The 27,955-nt window shown below is 40.8% G+C and overlaps 1 protein-coding gene across 2 annotated transcripts; it reads left to right on the forward strand.

Annotated features, from left to right (window-relative positions):
- Positions 1-2,060: 2,060 nt before the first annotated feature.
- LOC306701287 (solute carrier family 41 member 1-like) lies at positions 2,061-26,115 on the forward strand. Of its 2 annotated transcripts, none has more exons than XM_079166551.1 (11): positions 2,061-2,209; positions 4,889-5,244; positions 13,257-13,364; positions 14,017-14,088; positions 14,341-14,485; positions 15,830-15,976; positions 16,745-16,889; positions 17,231-17,310; positions 20,397-20,531; positions 21,684-21,832; positions 22,801-26,115. In XM_079166551.1, the coding sequence occupies exons 2-11, from the start codon at positions 4,933-4,935 to the stop codon at positions 22,972-22,974; spliced, it is 1,467 nt and encodes a 488-aa protein (XP_079022677.1). In that variant the 5' UTR covers positions 2,061-2,209; positions 4,889-4,932; the 3' UTR covers positions 22,975-26,115. The 2 variants fall into 2 exon arrangements, with proteins under 2 accessions (XP_079022677.1, XP_079022678.1); XM_079166552.1 differs by lacking the exon at positions 2,061-2,209 and adding an exon at positions 3,023-3,087.
- Positions 26,116-27,955: the final 1,840 nt, after the last annotated feature.

The raw sequence follows: 27,955 nt of genomic DNA on the forward strand, positions 1-27,955 counted from the left end.
ATGTCAGACTTTATCTTCATCATTGTTTTTGTTTTACATAAAGCTGCTGTTCTGATATTTTTTATTAACAATGTGTATTATGTAAAGCAATTTCAGTGATACATCTTCATCATGATTTGTTCTTTTTCATAAGAATATATATATACTTTTTTTAAAGTATATAAACATGAATAAAATATCTTTATTTAAAAATAAATACATAAAGTACATATATATGAGCATAACCAGGGTATTGTGCATTTAAGCACAGTCAATGATGAATGTGACATGTAATGTATATATAATGTATAGTAAAGTGTACGTATTGTAAAGATTCATAGAAGTGCAGATGAATAAAAGATATGTGGAATGTTGGGCTTTTCCATCTTCCATGTTAAACTGCCACGTTTTCCTATGAAATTGAACATTTTTTGCTAACAGTACTTGCATTGCTGCTTGTTGCCACGCCACCAGTAGCTTTCTACAAAAGCTGCCATTCCCAACCTGATGGACACATTTTTTCTGGGGATGCAGTTTGACGCGGAAGCCGAGTATTAAAGTCAGGCTTTTGAAAGTATTGAACATGCGTCACATTTCACGTCACGTTTGGGGACCGCACAAAATGTTTCTGCGGCTGCTTATCGGCCCGCGGACCGCACTTTGAGAAACTATGCATCAGATTTATTGACTCAGAAAAGAAGTAGGATACTTAAAGGAGCTGTGTGTAGGATTTAGTGGCATCTAGTGGTGAAGTTCCAGATTGCATCCAACTTAAAATATAATTTGAGATTGTTCTTAAAATCTTTTATTTTTTATTTTTCTAGCTTTCATTTTTGTCCAGTGCTCACTTTATGTTCCTCTGGGAAAAACATAAGTAAATAGTTAAAGTATAGTTCTAGTATGCACATTGATAATAATTTATTGTTCAACACAGGCCATTTCCGGAGATGCATAAAAGTTATGACAATAGAGTAAAAAATAGTTTATTAACGACATTTTAAAGACGGATGTTTTACTGTCGTCCTTTCATGACACCGCGGTCGCCTTCCGTCCAAAATGGTGGAGGCATAGCTCTCCGGCTGCGGCTGATGTTGCAACAGCACGACCAATTAGCTTTGACTTGTTAAGCTAAGCTAGCGAAAACACAAAGATTCTTAGTTGCAGGTGATTCTACCCTAATGAAAACATAGTAAGAAATACCATATTATTTTACCACCCGTCCCCCTAAATCCTACACACTGGTACTTTAGAAGCAGATAATGCACCCTCAATAATACACCAAGGTATAGAAAATGATATTTAAATGTCATTGTACACTGATAGTGAGGCATATATCACTAAAGTGCAACAGCTGATACAACACTACACATTACTGGTACAGTTATGAGTTACAGCCAGCAGATAGAGCTGCTGCACATGTGATGTGTTTTGAGTGTAGAAGCAAACGGAGACGTTGTCATTATGTCACCCGCGTGAATAGCATAGGCCAGTGAGGGCTGTATTTAGAACAGACCGCTACACTATTAACATGTCTGCGACATAACCGTTAAATGTCGCATCGTGTGCACAGAGGGGCGTCGCCTTACAAGAAAATAGTGATCACGCTGCTTTATGTTGCACGTGCACGTTAGTGGATGACAGATAACAGAAAGTGTCCAAAGACGTCATTTGGGATGAAAATGTACTTCAACCATTAACTTTAGTAGTCTCCTCCTTATAACAAGAGCATACTGAACATGAGATTAGTGTAACACTAGTTTGAAAGACCGATATGTGTTGATAATAAACATTGTATAGTGAAATATATTCTCGCCATGAATGAAAAAAGTGAAGGTGTTGTCTCTGCCTGCTGCTGTCACCGGTCATCCAGAGATAGAAAGAGGCAGTGGGGGAGGGGGTATCACTTATCTGCTAATGCCATGAAATTCAAGAGGGTGCCCTAAAACGGTGCCCCACGTTGCATGCGCTCTGACAGTGCGCACGCACGCACGCACACACACACACACACACACACACACACACACACACACACACACACACACACACACACACACTGATCTTATTAACGCAAAGACGTATGTTCAAAAATGCCCGAGCAAACAGAAACATGCACATAGCCTTAATATAGACATACACAGCATAGTGCGCATACGCGCAGTTATTCTTGGGAGCTCGCGGGTTCACCTCGGCCGCGCACACGCACTCACCCTCACAAGCTCTGGAGACAAAGGTAAGGACCATACAGACACAGGAACGTATCTCCGCTGTGCGTGTTACAGGCTTTATTCAGATGCTGGACGCCCAACAACCACTTTCTAACCCCGAAAGTGTTGACTGAGCATGAGTCTTCACTGTCGGTAATGCCTGCCACGGATTTTGTTTTGAATGGCAGCCGCCGTGGGTGTGCAGGGAAGGGGAGCTTTAGCCATACATGCCCTGGACTTTGGAGCGGGTCAGCCATCGACCCGCAAGGGTTTCCCTGATGGGGTCTGAGGACTATCATCATAACGATTGTTTTTCACATGTTCTGATTATGTTTCTGTCTTATTTTTAAATTTCACACAATCTACAGCTATCCTGCTGTTATTCCTATGACCGGTAAATTATGTTTGGGGACCTTTGAAAGGTTGAGGTTTGGACCCCTTATCTCATTAAGTTGTAACTCCTGACATGGCAGATTAAAAAAAAAAAAGTTTTCCTAAGTAATGACAAAAATAAAAATACTAAATAAATACATTTAAATAATAGTAATAATAATAATAATAACAATGATGACAAAAGCAACACTTCATGTAACATTTGGGATGTATTTACATTATTTACAAATGTCTGCAGCTGCTCACTTTCTCCAGGGGGGGGGGGGGGGGGGGGGGTGGGGGGGGGGGCGGAGCTACACCTTGTGCTTATCCAATCGGAAAGCGTCCAGCTGTATAACCTTGGTTACCAGGGCTGTGGCATTATGGTATATCGACATGGCAGCATGCAGTGGAGGCATGGGAGTCAACAGGAGATTGTTGACGGACATTTGAACGTTCTGACACGGATCTAATGAACCTGCGGACACATTTGGACGTTTCTCCGGATTTCCGGGAGTCTCTCGTCGACATTGTGTATACACGTTTGTATTTGTGTCGTTTTAAGCCGTTGTTCCGGTCTCTTTGGTTTCAGATGGACTGAGTGATTCATCACGTAACGCTAGATGCTTTCAGTGGACGTTACCCGTTGGGTTTCCTCAGTGTGCACAAGTCGTCTTTAGCATGCCAAATACAAATATATCAAATGAGGTCGTTCCATAGAACTGAAAAGGTCGTTTCGTCCTTAAACTTTACAGCTAAAACTTGCATTTAAGTATTTGAAATGGTGTAAATGAGCTCTTGGGATATTCTTTCATGTATCAATACTGTGTTATGTTGGCCGTTGAGACTGTCAATAATACACATTGTAGCTACGTTATGCAAACTGGTAATCCAGTGTTTCCATATGTTCTGCCCTGAACCACAGAGCTTGTGTTTAGCCCATAGAATAAACTAGACATTAGATGTTGGAATTCAAACAGCCACATATAAGGTTGCCCAATATTCCTAATATATACTGAACAATTACGTGTTAATGATTGTAAGAGTGAGGCATTTGAACATGTTTTCTGAGAGCTGCGCATCTGTTTATTTTGTATCTAAGAACAGCTTTCTTGTCTTTATAGAGCTCAGCGGGGCAGTGTGTATTAAGAGTTTCACAGGGTTGTGAAAACCGAGTCAAAGACATTTTTATAATAATGAGACAAAGTCTCATTATTTGAAAAAATAAATAAAGATTGATATGAACAAATACATTTTTTGAGGCTGTATATTTGACCTCTCACATATGGAGCCCTGCAACAGATGTTACGTGCCTACTGGTTTTTGAACCTACTGGTTTCCCTTCCGTGCGTGTGTTGTGTTCGCTTAAAAGCAGCAGCTGTTTTCTGCCTCTGTCGCCTGATTCGTCACACATTCACAAACATATTGCTGGAGATCTATATACCACATCTTATATCAATTGCGGCGACCGCCATCGGGAGTTTTATTATTTTGCTGGACAGGGTTCGAAACCAGGTTGTTGCGATCTTTCCATAAATATATTTTCTTCAATGTATTTCTTCATACGTGGCTGTGATGTAGTGCTCACTTATACAATCGTAATCCCCGCAATTGATATAAGATGTGGTATATAGATCTCCAGCAATATGTTTGTGAATGTGTGACGAATCAGGCGACAGAGGCAGAAAACAGCTACTGCTTTTAAGCGAACACAACACACGCACGGAAGGGAAACCAGTAGGTTTGAAAACCAGTAGGCACGTAACACCGACAAAGGGCAGAAAAATCAGACGAGTTGAAGATAAAACTAAATTGGCTAAACATTAAATAATGCAGGTAAATAAATAACATGGAATATAAATGGTAATAATAAATATTGTTTTCACTCTTCCTTCAACCTCCAGTCAGTTGATAAAATGCATTGAAAGAAAGGAGTGCTAGCTGAGCACCAACCCTTTTAGCTAGCTACTTAGCTGAAGCTAACGTTCATCATAAAACAACAGTGCAGTGGACTGCTGGAGCTTCACTGTATCAACTCTTGTAACAGTAGCCAAAGGCTTTCAATAGAAGGCTCATCCTAGCTTCCTAAACAGAGTAGCACAATATTAGGTTTAAACTTATTTCAGGTAAATGAAATAATCATATTCTAGGTTATACCAACTCATTGGAGGTTAAAGGAAAACTGTAAAACGTTGTATTTCTTTCCACACACCATTTGAACAATTTAACTGACCATACTATTTAGTATTTATGGATACAAATATAGCATTTTTGCTGTTTGTTGGTTTGCGGGCTCCTTACAACACCTGACCCATTTTATTCTGTATCCACAGATTAAGCCAACACCAACCCACTCGTCACAACCACCACCGCCATCATGCCCGGTGAGGGTAAACCACCACAACAGACCCGCCAGAGGAAAAAGAACAAAAAGTCCCGCTCCAAGGGGAAGAGCCTGGGGGGGAGTCCGAATGCCCCCCTAGGAGGCGGCGTAGATGGCCAAGATGATCTCTTCTTACCCCCGGCTCCCCAGCCTCCTCTTAAAAAGCCAGCAGAGGAGAAGCCAAAAGTGTCCGTCGCCAAAGTGGAGGAGGAGTCGTCCATTGCTATCTGTCTTCAGGTGTTGTTCCCCTACCTGCTGGCCGGGATGGGCATGGTGATGGCAGGCATGGTGCTGGACAACGTACAAGTGAGTGCACGGCCATGAGACAGGTTTTGAGATGGTGAACTGGCAGTGTGCATATTATTACCTAATGGTAACGGCTTGATGTGTGGAGATTTGGTAAATTCTTTATATCTTATTGTAAAGTTGATGTTAGAATTAATTTCCAACCACCAGCAGTGAGGCTTCTAGTGTATTGCATTTTACTGCCATTGATAAGTTGCTAGTTCATTGATGTTATGTGCCAATTATTTGGTAAATTTCTGCTGTTGTAATCTTTACATCATCTGCAAAGAGCAGGCAACGTTTTTCAAATTGTCTATTGTCCAATTTTGAAAAACCTGTGCCGTTTGCAGTCTCAGTTTCCAGTTGTGTTGGCTGGGTCCTGTGTCTCGAAGCGCAGGGGACATAGAAGGACAAAGAGAGACACCTGTCTGAGTGGGAAAAGGAGATAAAGAAAAGAGCACTTCACTATCAGCAGTTAGGATTCTTACTGTAGCCTCTAATGGTTTTGGATCTTGTCTAAATAAACACTTCCTGTTTTAATAGCTTTAACTTATATCCCACAGGATATCCCATGTCTGCTACCGGGCTTTTTTTAATTTTGACCCTCTGTATTTTGCCATTGCTTTCTGAGACATGGCTCATTCAGTTTTACTAAGCTTGGGCTGCATTACACTATTATGCAAAAACGCCTCCATAACATGACTTAAAATGGATGTTGGGGCTTTGAATCGCTCGTTCCTGAACTACTAAAATGTTGACCATCGCCGCAGCTAAATAATGCACTCCTTCTATAAAATAGGGTTGCTAAAATAGTGGTAGTTTTAAAGCTACACGTGCCAATACTTGGTCAGCCTCCCAGAAGCCCGGGCCGTTATATGATGTGATGAATCATTTTTTTGCCAAACTGTTACGCTCTGCAGGCCGACACCGATCTTACATTTCATGGAGCAGACAGAGACTTGTGGATTTTGTGTGTTCAATTTTTGCTTTTTTTTTCAATGTCATTTCATTTAACTGCCATTGATTATTGATTGGTCCTGGACATCAGTGTTATTGCGCAGGTTTAAAAATGGGGTGCGAATGCAGTAATGGTGGCTTGTTTACTTCCTGGATATGTCTGTTTGATTTATCAAAAGTCTTCTACACAACTGTTTACATCCCATGTTTCTGAAGTGTGAATGATTTACTCATCAGAAGTATTGTTTAGTCTATGTATAATGTCTTTGCTATTTAGTTGCATTGTGGGAAATGTAGGCTCCAACGTTTTGTCTCCTGTGAGTCTCCAGACTTTGTGAAAGTGCAATGCCACATTGCAGGACTACCTTGGTTATTCTGAGAAGGAAAACATATGAAGCATCCGTAGTTGAAGCCACTCTGAGAGTTTAATAAATTGACGGGGTTAAATAGTTTACTATTTAGGTATTGATTTGACAAACACAAACATGATTTTTCTTTTCGAATGGAAAATACACAATTTTGAGGGTTTACAGAAATAAATAAGTAAAATGTTTCACCCTTAACAGTCTATAGTGACAGAGTTTGAATCTTGATGTGTTTTTGAGTGAAGAGAAAAAGTTAAATCAATTCAATGCAAATAAACGACTCGATAAGAAAGAGATCCTTAAATTCTTGGGACCTGAAAAGGGATCTGAAATCAATATTATAGTCCAGGGGAGCAATGTTTCAGGCACATAGAGAAGTACATATTTGTTTGGTCTAACATGTTGTTTTAAAGTAAAAGAAAGCTCCAGGACCTTTATGACAGAATCACAATGTAAATATACCGGGTGGAGGCGAGCTGGAGATGGATGGAGAGGACGGAGAGAAAGAATGAGTCACAATGTGGAGAGAGAGAGAGCGCGAGAGAGAGGGAGAGGGTGAAACGCAGCAAGACCGGCCGACGTGGGGAGAGGGATGTCACATGGAGGGAGAGAACGATGTAGGATGAGAGGCAGACACGCAGCAAGAAATAGAGGCGGGGGGGGGTAAGCCGGTTGTTCCCCCTCGTGAGTTTGCATGTCGGGCAGCGCAGACAGCCCTGCCTCTTCCTCTGCTACGTCAGCAGAGCAGAGCAGAGCGGAGGGAGCAGGACTACCCTGACGCCGTCCGGAGGAGAGCAGCACTCCAGCCTGCCAGAAGCTGGCTGCTGCATCTCTTCAGTGGACCTCCTGGAATCTCTTATTGACATCACAGAGCTCTGTCCTTTTGTTTTCCTCCTCACCCTCATTGTGAGCCTGCCACAACAGAGGAGCTGGATTGACAGAGACACAAAGGAATCCCGCTGCTTCCAACTCTCCGGACCTTTTGGACTGTTCTTCCTCATCTTCTTGCCACCGTCAATCATTCAGCTGTCACCGCGAGCGTTGCTATCATTTCGAGATACAGCAGTGCATTCAAGCTGGAGGTCAAGCGGATTTCAGGCTGGATCAAACACATTGAGGACTAGATCCAACAAACACTAAACTCTAAAGGCTTTGAACTACATCAAATGGATTCTGGAGTAGATCCAAGATCCTGGACTTTTAAAAGCTGAACTCTCCACTGTCTGGTGCATTCCTCTGTGTCAACCTGTGTGGATGTCGAAGCCATCTTACTAACCTTTTACCTAAAAAGGCTGTTTGGTTAAATACAGACTTTGACTACAGATGTGAATGCTTCTGCGCTTGTCGACAAACATCGGATGTCGATGAGTAGGAAATGGTGTTGATGATTGTGTTCCGCGGTGGTGCTGACAAATGGATACCTCATCACTGCTGACTCACCACTGGGCCAAAGATGTCATGCTCCATTGCCTCCACATTAGAATTAAAGCCTTTGACTTTGTCTGGGGAAAAAGATAAGCAATCGAACAAATGGGAAATTAAGTGACAATCTTGTATTTGTTTTACTTTGGAACATCTGAGGACATGGCAGTAGCTGCTTACCTAGTATCCAATTTTCCTCAGAGGTAAAGAGGACTCGTATGTTCATGTTTTACTTGTTCATTGTCAAGGAAAATTGAAGAAAAGCTTGTCATTTCTTTTTAATTCTTCAATAGTGGCTCAAACGTGCAGTCACAAATCATGTGTCTCAGTTTGTTTTAATTATTCAGTTTATAACCCTTTTCAAACCAAGGACGACCACATTGATTGGCTTCTTCTTCAATACTCACCCTGCTCACTTTGTTTGGAAAGGTGAAACTCAAAACAAGTTTTTTTTTGGACACATCAGAAGCAGTTTTTTCCTTTCCACTTGGATGGCATTTAGACACACATGGGATAACTACACGTTGAACTAAGTGCTCAATTAACCCCAAGTTCAACATGGTGGTGACTCGTCTGGAGCTGGAGCTACGCTATCAGGGCAAGAAGCTACGTGGCGTGACGTGGAAGTTGACTCGGTCAGAACATGGATTCATACCAGAGAGCTCCTGGCTCATTGCTGCCCAGGTTATAGTGCCGTATCTGGTGTCAGGGCTCGGACTGGTCTCCGCCGGTATTGTTATGGACCTTATACAAGTATGAAAATCTAAGAAAAAAACATTTGTGGAATTGTTTTTGAGAGATTAATAGATTGATGAATAGGGATGGGCACCATCTGAGATTTCTAGATAGTAGTACAAACACAAATCCCTTTTTACTAAACAAAAGTAGCCATAGTTGTTGAATCTTAAATTCTGTCACAAACGTCAATCCCTTCAATTTGCCAAACAAATACGTAGATCTTGGACTATTTTGCAAACCCATTTTACATCTAGTAACTTTCTTTTTTTAATTTAGGTCCAATGCGAACGTTTTTAAAATCCTTGCTCTCTACAATATACAACAAGGCAAATATACTGGCAAAATTATGTGAGGTAAGGGAAAGATCACGGTTATGCCAAATTAGCCATGGCTGAGGCATTGTGAGGCCTAAGACACTAAAACGCTTGCTGAAGGTTTGGGCGGGCTCGGTTGGTTAAAAAGTCAAACATTACTTGCAGGTCTGTAACGACCCCTCATTCCCATCTCGTGCGTGAAAGTCGAACTAGCTAGACGCCTATTCACAACCCTGGCGTACACACCCCTACATTCTGCCTAGCTACATATTGGTAGCACTGCACTTGGCATTGGGTCTGAAAGTTGCATTGGAAGTAAATCGTCAGGCACTCAACATCCAATACGGACATAATTCTGAGGTCACTGAGCTGAAAGACAAGAACAGTAGACCTACGAATTTGGACCCTACGTGCCCTGTGGTTGGATGGGTGAATGGCTTGATCGGCTGACAAACAGTTTATCGTAGTGTTATGGACGAATAGATAGTGTGGAGAGATGGGTGGCTGTGCACATACTGTATACAGACAGTTGTAGATAGTTGAATGATGTTTTAAGAATGGACTTTACCTGCTGCTTGGGTAAGAATGGCCTCAGCTGGCATCGTTTTTATATCCACGTGTATAAGTTGAGGGCAGACCAAAATATTTGACATTTGCCACGGCATCGTCGCAAAGGTTAGCGCTGTTAGTCTTGTTAGCACCGTTAGCTGCAAGCCGCCATTTTAGCCAACTCCATATTGAGAGCCGCTTGGAGGCAATTTGTATTGAGCACCTTAACACCTTCTGTTTATGGGGAGAGTTACAGGAAAACAAATGGTTAAATTGGTGGACAGAATCATTTTTGGAAAAATTGCAATTGAGACGGCTGGCAGTGTTTTCTTGCAAACAGACCGAAGCATCTACTGCATCCACAGTATTTGTAACCGTCCTGCTTCCCCGTCGACGGTGCAGCTTTCTGTTCAACTGATGGAGCCCTGTAGTGTGTACCGTCCACCTCTCTGAGCTTTCCGAATCAGGTTTAGCTGTGGGGAGAGGAGAGCCTTGGGATGAAAGTGGACGGTTAATTTAATAAGTGGCTGGAGGATGAAAGAACAGAGGCCAGAGAGAGAAATAGAAACTTTGATATCTTGGAATCACATCGAAGAATATCTGCATTTATCTGTGTCAAAGAAAGCCACACTGTTTGCAACATTTCTTACATTTGTCTTAGCCTAAAATATAGCTTGAACTGTTTTTAACATAACTAAGTGCACATGCACTTATGCACAATAATGTCTGAATAATACATAACTATATTAATAATAATGGCAACAAATATTATAGACAGATTGTTTTCCCCCGAGTAATCTAGAGTAGCGTGGTTTTAATATTTCGCTTAGCTTTTTGCCCATCGCACTCAAACAGCAGCAGCAGAATTACAGCAGAAGTGGGCCATGTCCCAAGATAGCCACACGACAGCCATCAGCCACGCGACAGCCGTCAGCTGTTGCGTGACACAAACAAAAAAGCAAACTTCGACGTTCACAATGCTCTTCATCATCCCTCTGTTCTTTCTCAACCCCCTTAAACCTCATCGCCTCCTCTCCTCCCAGTTGCTGCTATATTAACAATTCAGGAGGTAGGAACGATCTCATTGGTCGTGTTAAACGTTGGTGGGTGGAGTCAAAGCACAAAGGCACAATAGATACCCGGTTGAGGAGGAGCTTAAGTCAAAATATTAAAAGAACACAAACAACATTCACTAAATTCATATTTTTTCACTTATTACTTGAACATGGCATTCGTGTCTTGGCTACCATATTGATGGAGCTGTACCATCGCCCTTTTTCATTGTGCTTCACTCTGGGGCAGCTGTATAGCCAAACGCCACCCCTCGTGTTAGCCGCACCAAAGCTAAAATAACAATACACTACAGCTCCCTTTAAAATGTATTAGCTCTGCACTGATGGTGACTCATCCACCATCACTCTCTTTTGAATGTAATCTGTGCCGTCTTAAAACACTAAGCTAGCCGCAGCCACCAGACTTGACCATGGAAATGCTTTGATGCTGGTGATCTTAAACCCACGGTGATCTCAGGCTCTTGGGAAATATTATTAAAAATTCAGTTCTCGGCTCATGGATGCATGCCTATGCCAAACATATTTCCTATGAGACATCTGTGTAAAATTGTCATAATTAGCATATGAATTCTCTGTTTTGTGAGGTCACAGTGACCTTCGACCTCCAACATCGAATCAGTTCATTGGCCAGAGCTGCTTGACGTCGAGTTTCGTTTCTCCAAAAATGTATTTTCTTTCAACTTTTCGCTGCAGGCCGCTGTGTTTTCAGCAAAATTGTTCCTTACTCCATTACACCCATTTTGATTCAGTTTAACTAAATCGCTGATCATATTTGTGCTTCCAGGACATTTTTCCCCTCGAGAAACGTTTTTGTTTTTTTATAACAAAACTTCATATCTGACACCCTTTCCTTCTCTTTCCCTCCTTCCTTCCTCTATTTCTGGCCTACTCTGTCAGTTCCTCCTCTCATCTTTAATTCCCTAGCTCCCTTCCTCCCTGCCTCTGCTCCACATCACTCTGCTCTTGGCAGCTCTGCTGTTCTTTTAAATGTGCATCTATTTAGGGATCTAAACCATCTTGGACCTGCCAACTGGATTTGTAGTGAGAAAATAGGAGGCAGACTCTGTGAACTGTTCTTCTTCTAAACCCACTGAACCTCTGCAGTACAGCGTCAGGCGATGCTCAGAGATGTGGAAACAGGAAAAGTAGCCTCCTGGGTTAGTCTAGAATATATGATGTGCTTATTTAACGGCATCAGTAAGGGACAAGGTTCAGAGGGTCCATCTGTGGAGATGCTGTTTATGTCTCCATGCCGGAGGTAGCGTGGCCGTCACCATGTTTTTTTTTTTAAAAACAATGAACAGATGTTACCATATTTGGAATGCAGAGGAGTGACGCAGAGACACCGTATACGTTTCTGGCAGCAACCTGTCCATCACAGTAGCCCCGCCCTAAAGCATACCCTGCTTTATGGTCTGTTTGACTCTAAATGGACCATCATTTACTAAATGAACATCATGTTGTATTAAAGAAGACTTGAAACTAGAGATTGAGACCATAAACTAATGTTTACAATGTTTACTGAGGTAATAAATCAAGAGAGAAGTAGAGTCATTTTCTCATAGACTTCTATACAACCAGAGGAGTCGCCCCCTGATGGACATTAGAGAGAATGCAAGTTTTAAGACACTTCCACATCAGCTTCACACGACAGAACAGGAGATTACCGCCTGGTCTGTATGTACATTTCATCTGGAATGCCTTAAAATTTGCCACAAACTCCCACCTAATCTGTAATATAACCTGTAATCTCTACAAACAGATTCTGCATTCATACACAATGGGACAATATTTTGCTATCGGAAGCATTCTGGTTTCCGTTTGTAGTCCGAGTAGTATCGACCAATCACGTTTGAGCAGGCTTTGGTTGAATGCAAGTAAACAGTTTGTGTTGAGAGCAAAAGAGGCCAAAACGCAATCGCGGATCCCAGCGGCTATCGTCTGATGATGACTTAGCTTTTTATTGATTTTAAAATCAATTGTAAACTGGCTACTTATGAAACAGTCTGGTCGTACATGTGGTCTCTCAACCACAACTCCACTCTGGCATCTCAAGTTGCTAATAGCCTGTAAATAATGAGCAACGCACGGAAAAGGAAGTCTTAGCCCAGATATCAGCTGGCTATACCTAGGAACCCCATAAATTTGCCCCCAGAGGCTTCTCGTTCTGAGACCTATAGCTGATGGGGACGAGATTGAGGTCACTGGGACCTCATATCCATCCCATCCTTGTGAACGCGATATCTAAAGAATAACTTGAGCGATTTACTTCAAATTTGGCACAAACGTCCTCTTGAACTCAGGGATGAACTGATTCAATACTGATTTTGGTGGTCCAAGGTCACTGTGACCTCACAAAACACAATTTTAGGCCATTGCTCAAGAATTCATACACTTATTATGACAATTTCTCACAAATGTTTACTCAGATAAAATGATGAAGTGACGACAGCTTGGACAGACGCGGATGTGAACTGCAACGTGATGCAACCGCGAGGTGGTGATTCTAGTTTTCGAGCTGAAAGAGTTGTAATTTAGTATGAATTTATATTTGTGTGCAATGCTAATACTTGTGTGTGTGTGTGTGTGTGTGTGTGTGTGTGTGTGTGTTCCAGCACTGGAAGGTGTTTAAGGTGATAACAGAGGTATTCATCCTGGTGCCTGCGCTGGTTGGACTCAAAGGAAACCTGGAGATGACGCTGGCTGCTCGCCTCTCCACCGCGGTAAGACGGGCTGGGTGTTAAATACTTTTAAGGTCCTCATGCGTCTTCAATGAAGGCGACTTTCTTCCCTATATGTTTGTAATTCAAGAGATCACTGGTACCACTCCCTACGATCTAATGTTACCAGCCTACATACAATTAATCATGCACAACTGATTCAGGACCAAGTCATACTTACAGAAATGTATCTTTTAAACCTTTTGATATCGCATGATGCTAATGTGGTATGTTTGTTTCCCAGCTCATTCTGAGGTCTACCAGTTATTTGGCTTTGTGTTGGAGTAGCCTGCTTCAACTCTACAATGCTTCCAATGCTCCTTACAATTAGGCATGATAATGCACCGTGTTCAATTATTCAGAATGATATTGAGATCCTGCTTCAGCAGTTGGTCCTGTGCAAATGGCACGGTACTTTTGCAGTTGTTTACAAATTCATTTTCCCAGTTTTTGGAAGGTCCTTCCTGTAAGTGCTAACATTTTATAGACCAACTTATTGCATTGTCACCGTATCTGGGAACACGGTGACATCGCTAGAAGTCAGTCCAGCAGGGCAGGAAACACAAGCGGTCAAACCATCGGGTAGCTTTCTACGATTTAAATGTCCTTTTCCCCACTTTCTCATTGAAGTGGTGCTATCTGTCTTTGTTTGTAGGCCAACACAGGACAAATGGACGACCCCAATAAACAATGGACCATGGTGTGCAGCAATCTGGCACTGATACAGGTAACATACTTACTGGATACTCCCATGTTGACCAGTTTAGGTAAAAAAATAAAGATGCTTTGTTTAGGTCCGTGTGGTTCCCTGTGGTCTAACCTGTTGTGCATACCAAACGATTAAATGTTTAATCAAAGAGATAATCGGCACATCAACCAGTGATGAAGATAACTGTTGGTTGCAGCCCTACGTAAATGTCAGCGCTCTGTATGTCACATTTGTCGTCATGCTCTCATTGCGTCTTACGGTTTTCTGCAGGTCCAGGCGACTGTGGTGGGTTTCCTCGCGGCCGTGGCAGCCGTGTGTTTGGGGTCGTTTTCCAGGGGGGGGATTGAACTGGACCAGGCAGCTGTCCTCTGTGCCAGCAGCATCATCACGGCCTTCGTCGCTGCTCTTTCCTTAGGTAAGCGACAAGGAACGCTTTTACTGTTTTGCTACACAAATCCTATAAATCCATTAGTTTTTTCCAATTCTTTTGGCTTGATTTTCACTTCCAAGTTTCAATTGGCAACACCTTTAACTCTAAACACGGCGCGTAATGAAAACATCACACAGAAGGTTTATTAGAACATCAAAACAAGTTTAGATATTAGATCATCGTTGTGATTGATCGTCATCAAATAATATTGTCAAACTGTTGCCAATAGTCATAAATGCAAAGAGAAGTCAAGTGAGTAAGAAATGTCACTTTGGACCTTTTCTGTTTAAAAGTCAGAATTTGGTCAGTTTGGCTCTTTGTGTTAAAAGGGTTTTTTTTTTTTCTCATTGAAACACTGTTTAGAAAACTGAGCTAAAGCTATTGTAATGTGCTATACTAGTCGCCCTCTTGTGAGTGTTCATTCAACTGGAATAAATGTTGTTGTGGGTTCTTCAGGAACTGCACAGAGAACAATGTGTAACATCAATGTGTATAGATGCAGTGACGGGAGACGTCATTGCTCATGTCTTTACTTAACCTTGTGTCCTTTGAATGCTATAAAGGAATCCTTTTTCATTCAGTGAAAATGCTCTGATAAGCTTTATTGCAGAGAGTTTGATGAGAACATTGATACCACTCTAAATATGAAGCTAATCTTCTCATCTAACTCTCAGCCACAGAGCGAATAAAAGTATTTTTCTAAAATGTGGAACCGTTCGTTCCATAGTAAGTAAAAGTAACATGTAGCTTCTGGTTTTTTGTTTTTTTTACTCCCAATGTTAAACACCATCAGTGAGTCCAGTTCAGCATATTCACTGAGCAGCATGTGCATCTATCCCTGTATCACAATCTCCCCTCCTGTAATCACTGCATAATCCATAATTCATCCTCACATTGAATGTTCTGGTGTTCAGCGGATGCTGATTGCTTGAGTCGTGTCTCAGTCACCTCTTTCCAGTGTTCCTCACCTCACTCTGTCATTTTTAATATGTGTATATGAACCAGTTTGCTTTTTCTTATTTTACAGCTAGTCTAAAGGTTTCTCTTTTCCAGAACGCTGTCATAGCGTGAGGCTGCTTGATTCTCTGAAAAATGTCTGTATCAATGTTTAGGCCGAAAGCTTTTTTCTCGTCTTGTAACCCTGATAAAAAGCTCTCTCTCAGAACTCACTGAGTTATTTAGTACCGCCTCGTTGAAAGCGATGACAGTTTATTTTTTAATTTTTTAATCCATTATCTGGTTTTCTGTTTCTGTCCGTTCACCCCTCTCTCTCTCCTCTTTCTGTCTGTCTTCACTCTTGACCTCGTCCCTGGTCCACCCCCCACGTAGGCCTGGTGATGATCGGAGTGATCATCGGCTCCAGGAAGGTGGGCATCAACCCCGACAACGTGGCCACGCCCATCGCTGCCAGCCTGGGCGATTTGATCACCCTGTCCCTGCTGGCCGGGGTCAGCAGCACACTCTACGAATATAAGGGTGAGGAGATACAGGGACGCTGAGGCATGATGGGAGATGAGCCTTTTGCTCTGATGTGTGACTCTGTGTTACACTTGGCTGTGCCGCTCCGGTGTGTTCACTCGCATCGGGATTTTTACATTTTGTCCCGGTAAATGAATGAAAAATTATTATCGATATTATGTCCAGTGTTCAGGTAAATGAATGAAAAATTATTATCGATATTATGTCCAGTCAGAAGTAAGATTTTGCGTGACTAGGTCACTAGTCAGGTTTATTTTCTCAAACGGCTCGACATGGGGAGGGGGGGTGCTTTCCGATATGCTAACATATGTCCTGGATTAGTACCGCCCACATGAGATGCGAGCGGAGGAGGCAAGGAAAAGGAAAGAGGAGTCTAAGCGACGGGCGTTGAACTGAAATGATACATCTTTTCATCAGACTTCTGTATTTACACCTGTATTTCATGTCAGATGAGCGTAAGTGTTCATGACAACATGACAAGTATTTACTATTACGCGTGCGAGCGAGAGTGTTCCTACCGTACAGTACCTCTCTTTACTTTTTTTTAAGCTGCTTTATGTAAGTAAAGGGGTCTTTTGTTAACATTACATTTGGAGGCAGTAGCAATACTGTGTGTTAAGTGTCAACAATTGATGGTAGTGCTAATAATAATTACATAATTCATGGCCTTTCTGAAAGTAAAAGCTGTTTTTTGTATTGTTATTAATTTTTTTCTGCCCGTCAATATAAGTAGTGTATAAGAGGGTGTCTGTTCCTGTCCCACAGATATTTGGTACCTGTCCCCCCTGGTGTGTCTGGTCTTCCTGGCTCTGATCCCGCTGTGGGTGGTGGTGGCCCGACGGAGCCCTCAGATCAAGGAGGTTCTACGCTCGGGGTGGCAGCCTGTTCTAGTAGCCATGTCCATAAGCAGGTATTTACTTTAAGTTATTTTAGTTAATTATTAATTCATACATCATCATATTTAGCACAATGTGTAACCCGTGTGTACAGTGAACTTCACATTTGAACGGAGGAGTTAATACAAAATGAAGTGTGTAATTAGATACAGTCTAATTTAAATGATGTATGCAGGTTGATCTGAGCAGGTTGTAGTAGATGTTCAGTGAGAAAATATATCAGCTCTATGAACTGCTAATTAGATAGCTGAAAACAAGATTATCTTTCTTCCATTCTGACATCAGGCTGGGAACAATAAACCACTGGCAGTGACTGTATGTGGGTCTGATTCCCCTCTGTGTTTGTTCTTCCCAGTTTCGGAGGCCTTATACTGGACAAGACGGTGAGCGATCCCAACTTTAAGGGCATGGCTGTCTTCACGCCCGTCATCAACGGTAAGCCCTGAAAAGCTAAATGATGCCACAGACATCATTTCAGCCATTTCAATTGCATTGATATTAGCATTATATTTAACTAAAAACATGAGTGAATGCGTTTTTTGTTTTTTTTAATACACAAGAAAAATCTAAATACAACTCTTTTATCACTATTTACAAAATATTTACACAAATTACATTAAAATCACACAAACAAAAAAGATTCCAAACGGACCGTCAAAACATAATTAAAAACTGAAAAATATCAATAGTCCCAAACATCTCAAAAGAGAAATACATATGAGAAAAACACAAAACAACCCTAAAAGACAACAAAATCCAAACCACAGAAACCAAAATACACTAAACAAAACCAAAATATGGCAAAACGCGTTCAGGAGAAAAACCAAACGGTTGTCATTTACGGCTTCAAACAAATTGTTATTTTCACACACAAAGTTTGTTATAAAGTCTCTTTAGTATGCAAACGGCGTCCTCCAGTGGGCTGTCAACATGTTTTTGAACAAAGTCTCAATGTTCAGTCTTTTGTCACATCCCTTTGACCTTTTTGGAAGGCCGAACAGCCACAGGTCCGGTCCCACAAAGGTCCGTCCCGTCCCTCTACGTGACAAAACAAACTCAACAGTCCTGTCACATAGTCCTTAACAGCTCTGAGTGCGGAGCACCTGAATAGCATTGGCTCAGAGTCATCATCATCTCAGGCTGCACGGACCCTCGTGGACTTTTCTTTGTGGATTTGGTGAAGTCAGGATTAAGCTGCAGAGGGAATCAATTTGAAAAACAGGGTTTTTGTTGGACTTAAATACGAGTGTGATCATACATTTCTCTTCATCATATCTATAATGCTTATTACCTCTATACGGCAACAAAAGAAGAATGCTGTTCCTCCATTTACTAGTAGTTTGTACGCGGATCATCAGCTGGTGAGGATTCTGGCGCTAGTCTCAGTCTGTTAACATTATTTCATGTGTGTTGCCATCAAATGCGTTTCTGAATCCCTTTTGCAGGGACTTTTGTTTTAAGACGAGTCAGCTTGAGACAAACAGGAGACGGCGTTTTGCGACTCATTGAGCTAAAAATGAGCTCACGTTCACATATCTCTGTGCGCATTTTGAAGTACGGCATTTCAACAGATAAAACTCGATAACACTTTCATGCAACATTTCTAGAATTCAATTAAAATGTAGCTTGACAGTTGACTTAAAAAGCAGGCTACTGTTTCAAACGTACTCAACTTTTTGAGAGGTAAAGCGTAGCAAGCAGTTTACAGTTTTTCTTAATGGCTCGACTCATTTTGTTGAAACAGTCTCAACATTCTCTAAACTGTAAGTGCAACTGTCACAACTGTTTGATGGAACTTCACAACTCTGCTGCACGTCTGCAGAAGGTAATAACACTCCCAAAACATTTCAGTCGAGCTCCAACACCTTGTAATTGTGTCAGTAAATTGGCCAACGTCACCAAAATGAAGACTTGTTAACCGTACTGGTTATAATGTTTGGATGTTTTTTCGGCAGTCAACCCTGGAAATGTTCCTCTGTTCTGTTCTGCTTACTGGATACAGTCTGAATGCTATTGTGTATGGCACTGAGCTTTTCAGATTCCAATTTCAACAGTAGGCAATAGTTTACTGGGAAAAGGCAATACTGCAGTACACAGAAAGATGATCTGCACATATGTACTGTATGTATACAGTATATCTGTGTGTAGCCGTGTGTTACGTGTGCTGTAAACCTTTCATTTAAAGTATGATACAGTGAACAGAACATTTGACACAAAAGGAAAAATTGCAGCAGTGGTTCAGTAAACAAACAATTTGTACCTCCTCACAGTATGTACCACCATGTTATGAATATACACGTATGTCTGACAGATTTTGATAACTTAATGGATCATTTTGCGTGTGATGTATGAAACCATGGAAAAACATGAAGATGTTGTGAAGAGCACTACGACTTCACTGAGAATCAACTCCTCAGTGTTGGTCACCAGGCGCTGTGAAAGAGGAGAGAAAACTAAATTGGATTTTCAAACCTATAATGCTGTTTTAGAATGATGAAGAATAAGAAACTGCCTTGAGAATAAGTGGTTGGGCTGTGAGGTGATGCATGCAGGGATCCGCTGAGTCGTCGATATGAACCACTAATGGTCCGCCCCACGTGTCCGGGCACAGCTGACGGGGCCTTCGATGAGCATTTCTGCCTCATTTTGTCTCTTCCCATCTCTCCACTGTTTTCTCAATCTTCCTCTCTTTCTCTCTCTTTGCGCCGCTAAATTCTAAATTTCACAATCTGGTTTCAATTTCCCATTTTCAAAAGTTCCTTCGAGCCCTTTCCAATTCATCAAAAAGCTGTGCTGGGTTTTTTTTCGGGGTAAATACTTCAAAATGTGTTTATTGTAACTGTATTGGGCACAGATGCCCCTGTCAACAGCAATAGTGAAATGGATTTAGAAATGTTCTTTTGTATTCAGAGGAAATGTAGCTTTTGAGGAGCGAATAAAAAGGCTTGAATAGCACCAGAATGAAAGGATCAAATTTAAACTCATGTCATGTTTAACCCCGGGGAGCCTTTTTTTGTTGTTGCCTTAAAAAACGTTGCATTTAATAAACTGCAAATGACTTGTCAAACGGATCAGACACCTTGACACAAACTAAGTCAGAAACAAGTCATTTACCAGAGTTTCAGAAGAATAATGCAGATTCACTGTTTCTGCACAACTAGGGTCACATTTCACTGGCGGAAACATACGGCTGCATACCATTCATTTTCTTTCCATACGACTCTGAGATTCCGGGTCAAGCTTTACTTATTAGGATGGTCTCTTGTGTCATTACTTGGCTTAATTATGTGTGCAGGCTAGGATGAAAGAGATTAAGTGTTGTTTTCCAGATTCTGAAGCTGTTTCACTTGTTTCCCTTCATTTATTTATTCCCATTTATGAGGATACAAAATCAATATCTGCTTTTTTGAATTAATCCGTGTGGGGAAACAAGAGTCTTGGTCCGACATGAAATGAAATTGCTCCTTAATTCATATATTGGCTCAGTCGGTCTGCCCTCTGTCTCTCCTTCCCCTGTGTAGGAGTGGGTGGTAACTTGGTGGCCATCCAGGCCAGCAGGATCTCAACCTACCTGCACTTCTGGAGCATCCCAGGGGTGCTGCCCTACAAGATGAGGCAGCACTGGCCCAATCCCTGCATCACCTTCTTCTCCTCAGGTAACTCGGCCAGGCTGAATGCACAAATTGGCATCTGTGTACATAGCAGGGTTAGATGCTGACATTTGTAAGAAATGGCCCCGCAGGCTGTAAAGCTCATTCAATTTGGTGGCCTTATGTAGAAACAATTACAGAAAAGAAAGGTTTTCCTCAACTGTGACACTTCAATAAATGAAAAGATATTAACAGAATGAACATGGGTGAAATGGATACAAATAAATAAACGATTGCTTATTGTCGATGAGCCATATTATTGTTTAGTTTTTTTTTATAGATGCTGGTATACAAGACCTTCTTATAGTCATTTCATAGTTATTTGTAAAACAAATACACAAATTTGCATTGGTAGTTTTAATGATGTGTTTAGAGCTAGTGTTAGGAAGTTAAACAGCTCATAATTCATCTCTAATATCTACTTTATGTTGATGTGAAAGTATCTTTTTACTGAATGGAGCATGACTGCATCAGAATGTAACTCAATGGAACCTCTGTATGCTAGCTGTTAGCTGCAGTGCTGCCAACGTTAGCTCAGACTAGTGGTTCACTATGTAGCATTATCAGGGATGGGCATTAATGCTGATCTCCCAATCGCATATTTGTACTGAATATTGGCCGATAACTTTATTTCACACGATGATTGTTAAGCTCTGTAATTAAACCGTAATTCACATGCGTGTCATTTAATTCGAAAAACTCAAGTCATTTTTCACAGTATCTGCGTTCTTTTTTGCAACGGGGTAAGACGTTGACATTTTGCTTCCATTTGTCAGGTAGTCAAAAGAGACCAATAAATGCTAATGTTGATCTGAGTCAGCTGGATGAGTAAATCGGCAACGGTTTGCTAACACATTAGCAAAAACAACTTTACAAATTGATGATATGACAGATGTTGTGATTTCAGCTTGTTCCGCTTCCCACAAGTCACCAAAGATAATACAGATTTACTGTTATTATCTCTGATTATATGATATGAATGGACAAAACCCGCAGTAGAATATCCTGAGGAGCTCGTAAAATAGGTGCTGGGCTGGCTCCTTATTTAAATGCCGGAACACAGCAGGACAGGACTGAGTACACGGCGAGGGATCCTAGCATTAAAATAAAGTGCATTAAAAATTGCCTGTGAAGTACTCACTCCTCTGCGTCCGCCAGGGGTGAACTCCAAGTCGGCGCGGGTGCTCCTGATGCTGGTTGTCCCCGGTCACCTGGTCTTCCTCTACGCCATCTCTCTGCTGCAGGGAGATGAGGCGCCTATCAGTGTCGCCTTCACCGCCTGCTACCTGAGTGCTGCTCTGCTACAGGTAAACCGGCGCAGGTTCACACTCACATTTTGTGAGACGTTGTCATGCCCCCCCCCCCCCCCCCCCACACACAAGAAATAGAAGGAAATAAATATTTTATTTTGATATCCCTGCCAATGGCACTGAAGTTTTACATGACTCTCATTTCCCCACAGTGTTTGTCCTTGTTGTTAGTGTAATTGCACAAAATTAAGACGTTGATTGTCTAGCAATCTCCATAATCTCTCGCAGGTTCAAATAGATCTCACGTTTTATATCTGCCCGATTCCAGCCGACTGAGACCTCGAATGATTTCACTGCTTGGATAAGCTTACATAAGCTTACATAAGAAGCTCATATTGAGATAACTGGATTTTATTCAACACCATTGATTATACAGAAGTGGTTAATTGTTACATAATTCTTTCATGGAATACAATTGTTGACACTGTTTAGGGTCTGTTTGGTCAAGTGTGTGTTATTTAAAATGCTGGGGATTTTATCCGTAGACTGTAAAGTGGACACGGTCACCCTGACGTTTGTGGACTACGGTTTTGCCATTTTGGCTTTTGCAACCAGAACAGAAGTCAAAACACACCGTGAAAGGGTTAAAGTAAACATGGCCAAATCCCAGACCGGTCAATGCCGGTTTGCCGACCTGTCAAATCACAAGGTAGCATACCCTGCTTTATGGTCTGTTTGACTCTAAATGGATCATAATTTACTAAATGAACATCATGTTGTATTGAAAAAGACTAGAAACTAGAGATTGAGACCATCAACTCATGTTTACAATGTTTACTGAGGTAAGAAATCAAGAGAGAAATAGTCCTTTTCTCATATACAATCAGACTTATCTTTGTAACCAGAGGAACCGCCCCCTGCTGGCCATTAGAAAGAATGCAAGTTTAGGTTGCCGCCTTTATATCCATTTCTTGTTGTTTTCCTCTAATCGCAGACTTCTCAGCTCACTTTTCTTCTCCCAATAGGTGGCCATCCTGCTTTACTTTGCCGACCTCATCATCCGTATGATGTGGAGACGGAGCCTGGACCCTGACAACTTCTCCATCCCCTATCTGACCGCCCTGGGGGACCTGCTGGGCACGGGCTTTCTGGCCCTTTGCTTCCGCTGTGTCTCGCTGGTTCAGAGCCTGGGTCTCTGAATGTTCCCCCTTTACCCTGAACTCTCAGCCAGCCACTTTTCTCGTTGCACCAATTTTGTTACAATCACACAGAGATGCTTTTGATTGGACAATAAAGCATTTTCTGATGGTTATCACTGGGCCAGTTCACACCGAGGAATCTGTTCTTGGTCACAAAATCAAACCTTTACAATGACGGAGCGGCGGCAAAGGTGACACCCACTCATTACACCCATCCATCTGGGCGAAGGAACACATGCCCAGCCAACCTTTATTCTTTCATTTGAGGGCAAAAGACTCTAAAGTATGTAGAAGTTATAGTTCTCTGTCCGTCAATGAATTGAACATTTTTATTATTCAATCATTCCTCTTTATCTGTCTTTTAGTTTTCACTAAATATGAGTTTGGTGGCTCTGTGCTCACAACATTATCTCTTCGGCTTCATCAGAGGAATTTTTAGCAGCTTCACGTCATAGCAGGAAGACTGAGCAACTGGTCCGTTAGCGGTCATTTGTTTGAATGTGGATAGATTGGATCCACGTTTGGCTGGGCATTAATGCTAGCATTAATGCAAGAGGTTGTGGAGGTTGATGAATATAATACGCTTCCTGGAGTTTTTATAGATGGACAGTTTGTCCAAATGGGATAGATTTAGGTAGTAAACAAACAAGACATAACGTGTCCATTAGAGAGCTTTAGAGACAGATTTTGCCCGGATTCTGACATGATAAAACGGTCTCTCCCGTTTCTACTCATAATGCTAAGCTAAGTTAGCTGGCTGCTGGCTGCGGGTGTTATATCATACTTTTAACACATACATTGGTATCAATCGTTTAATTTAATTCTCAACAAGAGAGTGAATAAGCACATTTTGCAAAATGTGGAACTTTTTCTTGAAGGGTTTGGAATTGGATCTGTTCATGTAAAAATCTATTTGCAGTTCTACAACCTCTATCCCTGTAACCATTGACGGCTGTTTAATCCTCTACACTTCTTCCAATTCAATTGCAATGCAAGTCACCAAAATGCAAATCAGATGTGAGGACATATTTTGCCCTGATAAAATAAACAACTCTGACTAAAATCCCTATGATGCATCACAAAAACTGTCTCCAGAATGTATAACATGTAATCAATATATTGCTTTTCTTTGCACATACAGACATGGAATGTAATAAATGTGGCACTTGCAAACAGTACTGCAGTAAAGTTAAGGAAAAAGGGTTAATATAATTAAACAAAGTTTGACCATATACAGTATGTAGTCATTATGCACTAATAATTATAAGTTATGAGATTCTACATCATACCAGAAATTGTTCAAAGGCCCAAACTATCATGTTCCAAAGCACTGTGAAGCCCTGAAAACGTGTCCACACCGCTCACTATTTGTGTAACAGTCTCAATAGTCCAAATTTTTAGCTGCCATTCAATGTATAAAACACAAACTATGAATGCAGATGATTTCTACATTGTTTTTACCTGACAGCCCGTGTAGCCGCAGGGAATCCCTCACTACTTGATATAACATACTTCTAATGGAAGGTCCACAAAGCCTTACTGTTAATTATGAAATCATCAGAAACTATAAAACCTCATTACAGCAGTGAATGCATACACATGAACACGTTGGTCTCAAAGATGTGTTCAGAAAGATGGCAAAGCCAATATTCCCCTTGCGTCATTCACACAAATTAGACCGCTGGGTTGGGAATTCAGAATTCACCTTTCTTCTTACTGTACGTTTATGAAGCAAATTCATAAAGCCCTGGGATGCGCTCAGATTTTTTTGTTCAAATTGAGACCGATTTTTAACTCTATATCTAACAACTGTCATTTAAAGTCATTTTTAAGCGTCTTGATTTCCCAATTTTGCATTGTTTCATCTTACATGAACACAAAAGATTACAATAAGTATGAATACAAAAAACTACCACAGTATTAAGAGACCATGGTCTGAAGTAGACTGGGCATCGCTCATTTCTTGATGTGTCTATGAGCTTAATCCAAACACGATTTCTCAAAATGTATGTGTAAATGCACTCATTACGTCACATGAAACAATTCTGCTTTTAGCGTTCGCTAGCGTTCATTAGTACCTAATTTTAGAGGCAAACAGCATTATCATTGAAATCTGAGGTATTTCTAAAACAGCCTGCGTTGTCCAAAATTAATCTTTCATGTCAGGTATTTCGGTCTTAGTAGGGCTTTAAAGGAACACTACACTAGGAAGTCATGCAATAATGGTATGTACTATTTGAATCACAGTTAATATCACTCTGAAATCTATGTGTTACCTGTGATACTGTGAGACTTAGACCACAGCTAAGGTTGTGTTGTACCAGCACGAGTGTGTCTTAATCAGTGGGGCTGGATGATATATCTTTATCATTAAGTATTCACTTTAATTATTATTTATTGTGTTATCTCACTTCTGTTTGTCCTAATTAGTTACAGTATGACCACTGAAACATTCTAGACTTATTGGTTAATGTATAGCTACATGTACATTTTTGATAACGACTTAATTTAGGTTGGTAATGAGAATGTTAATTTAAAGAAAAAGTTCAATGTTTTGGAAAATGTTTTTTCACTTATTGCCAAGACTTGAATGAGAACATTGATAGCGAGCCGAGTCATTGGGTTGGTATCAATCTTCTCGTCTAACTCTTGGTGAGGCGGACGAAAAGCCTATTTCACAAAATGTTTATCATCTAGCCCTGTCAATAATTATGTGACAGACTAATGGCAAAATAACTGATTGTAAACGTGCACCTTTTCCTTTAATAGTAGTCTAAGGTTGCCTTAGAAAAAAACAAAGTTATGTCAACTCTGTCTAATCTCCTCATCTACAACTATGTAGATGCGACGTAATAGCTTAATTTAAATGTTGCAACAGTATTTTCTCTTTTGCTGTCTGTTAGCAAAACATTTGACTGTACTTCAATGTTGACACTGCCACATAATCAGTTTAGGGGCTTTAAAAATACTTTTATTTTGTGATCCTGCTGTGTTCACTGTCACCTGAGCTTCCACACCTGTTATGTCCTAAGTGTGCACAAAGATGTGTGTGGAATCAAATATGTGACAAATGTTTGGTGACTGTTTATGTGATTTTGTGGCTACGAACAGTTATATTTTAATAAAAACCAACTTACCTGTTACTTTGGCGCCTTTATCAGCCAAGAATCAAATGACTTCTTACTTTGATGCCGTCAGGTGGAAGTACCAATAATGACACCAGCCAGGTTTCAATCAAAATTTATCACAAATCTTATCCAATATTCTGAACAATGGACAAAGAAAATGTGAATTAAAGCAATGTTAGTATTAGGTGTTGGCTCATCAAACAGCTGGTGGCGCTAATTCTCCAGTCAGGTGCTATTTAACCACTGAGGTAGAAGTGAATGTAACAAGATGATGATATTAAAATTGTCATGGCATGTTCACTTCACCCCCAACCTCGTTTGGAAGTGTCGTGAACATTGATTGGATGTAGGAAAGCAGTTTGGGTTGTAATTGCATTAATGTTTTCTATGTTCTTTTGCTAACATTAGATATTTCCACAGCAACAAATTTATCGTAATGCTAAATAGCATTATGATAAATTTGTTTAATAATAGTTATAAAAAGTCACAGTATAGAAGGGTGAAAAAGTCATAGTATGGTGTTAAAGAAATAAATAGTCAGTAAAGTAGTAAAAATGAATATAGTATTTCAATATCATTCATAAAAACTCATTGTATAGTATGTAATAAAACATGTCAAAATTCATACTAATACGACAAAAAAGCTATAGTATACAGTACTATAGTAGTCATAGTATAGTGTCGCAAAAGTCATTCCAAAAAAACTCATGATATATCTACTGTTGAAGAAAAAATGTAAGATATATTATATATATATATATATATATATATATATATACTGAAAATATTTATGTGGGATTTTACAAGAGAGTGCTCCCTGTAATAAAGCAAAATTCGTTCAGAAACAGAAAGTTCAGAAAGTTGAAGAAACATTTTTTAAATGAGCTGATGACAATCACCATCAAATCCCCCGACATCTGTCCCGCTGAAGTGGATTTACTCTCACATGGGAGGCGTTTTTTGAAACACAAACGTGCTTTACTCTCTCCATCGGCAGCAGCCAAAATGTTAAAACAGCGCCACTAGTCCAATGACACTGTGTTGTGGCTGAAAACGGTACTGCATCACATTTCTCTCTGGTTCTGGAGAGCATTGTTGAGTGTTCAATTCCATGTAATATTCAAAACATAACAATTGTTAATACATCCATAGTTACACAGCGGTATTGGTAATTACCCACAATTCCAAAGGGCAGCCTCAGCCACATTATTAAAGCTAATAACTTGAAAATTAAAGTAATTTAAAATGCGAAAAAAGTCTCTGTGAAGTGAGGATGAGCCGGAGACTTTGTCAGACATGAAAATCAACAGAAAAAAAAAGATTGCACCCTCAGTGAGAAGGGTTTTACATAAGAGTACTATAAATAGTTCTGGACTTCTTAACTAAATTTGGTAGTGTGTGGTCCATCTGCTGTCTTTGGGCTAGATAATGAGGGTATGAGCCCCGCTGGCCACGTGCTATGGACATAGCAGGCTAAGGGACGACCCAGCACCCACTGGCCACGTGCCACGGACATGGCAGGCTGACGGGGCAGGTCTAGTCTGATAATGATAATGAGGGGATATATAAACAGGCCTTGTAGCTTGGTCTAGGGTAGGACACAGGTTGGAGAACAAACTACTTTTTTTCCATTGCTTCCAAGACTTTTCTAGTGTGTATAATATATATATATATTATATATACACTGTAAATGTGTGTCTCTGTGTGTGTGTGTGTGTGTGTGTGTGTGTGTGTGTGTGTGTGTGTGTGTGTGTGTGTGTCTGTACTCATGTTAAAAACTGCATCTTTAGGACAAACATTTAATCCACCTTTGTTACTCCTTTGCTTGAAAACAAAACATTTCACCTGATTCT

The sequence above is a fragment of the Pholis gunnellus genome (genome assembly GCF_910591455.1).
Source record: "Pholis gunnellus genome assembly, chromosome: 2".
Lineage (NCBI taxonomy): Eukaryota > Metazoa > Chordata > Actinopteri > Perciformes > Pholidae > Pholis > Pholis gunnellus.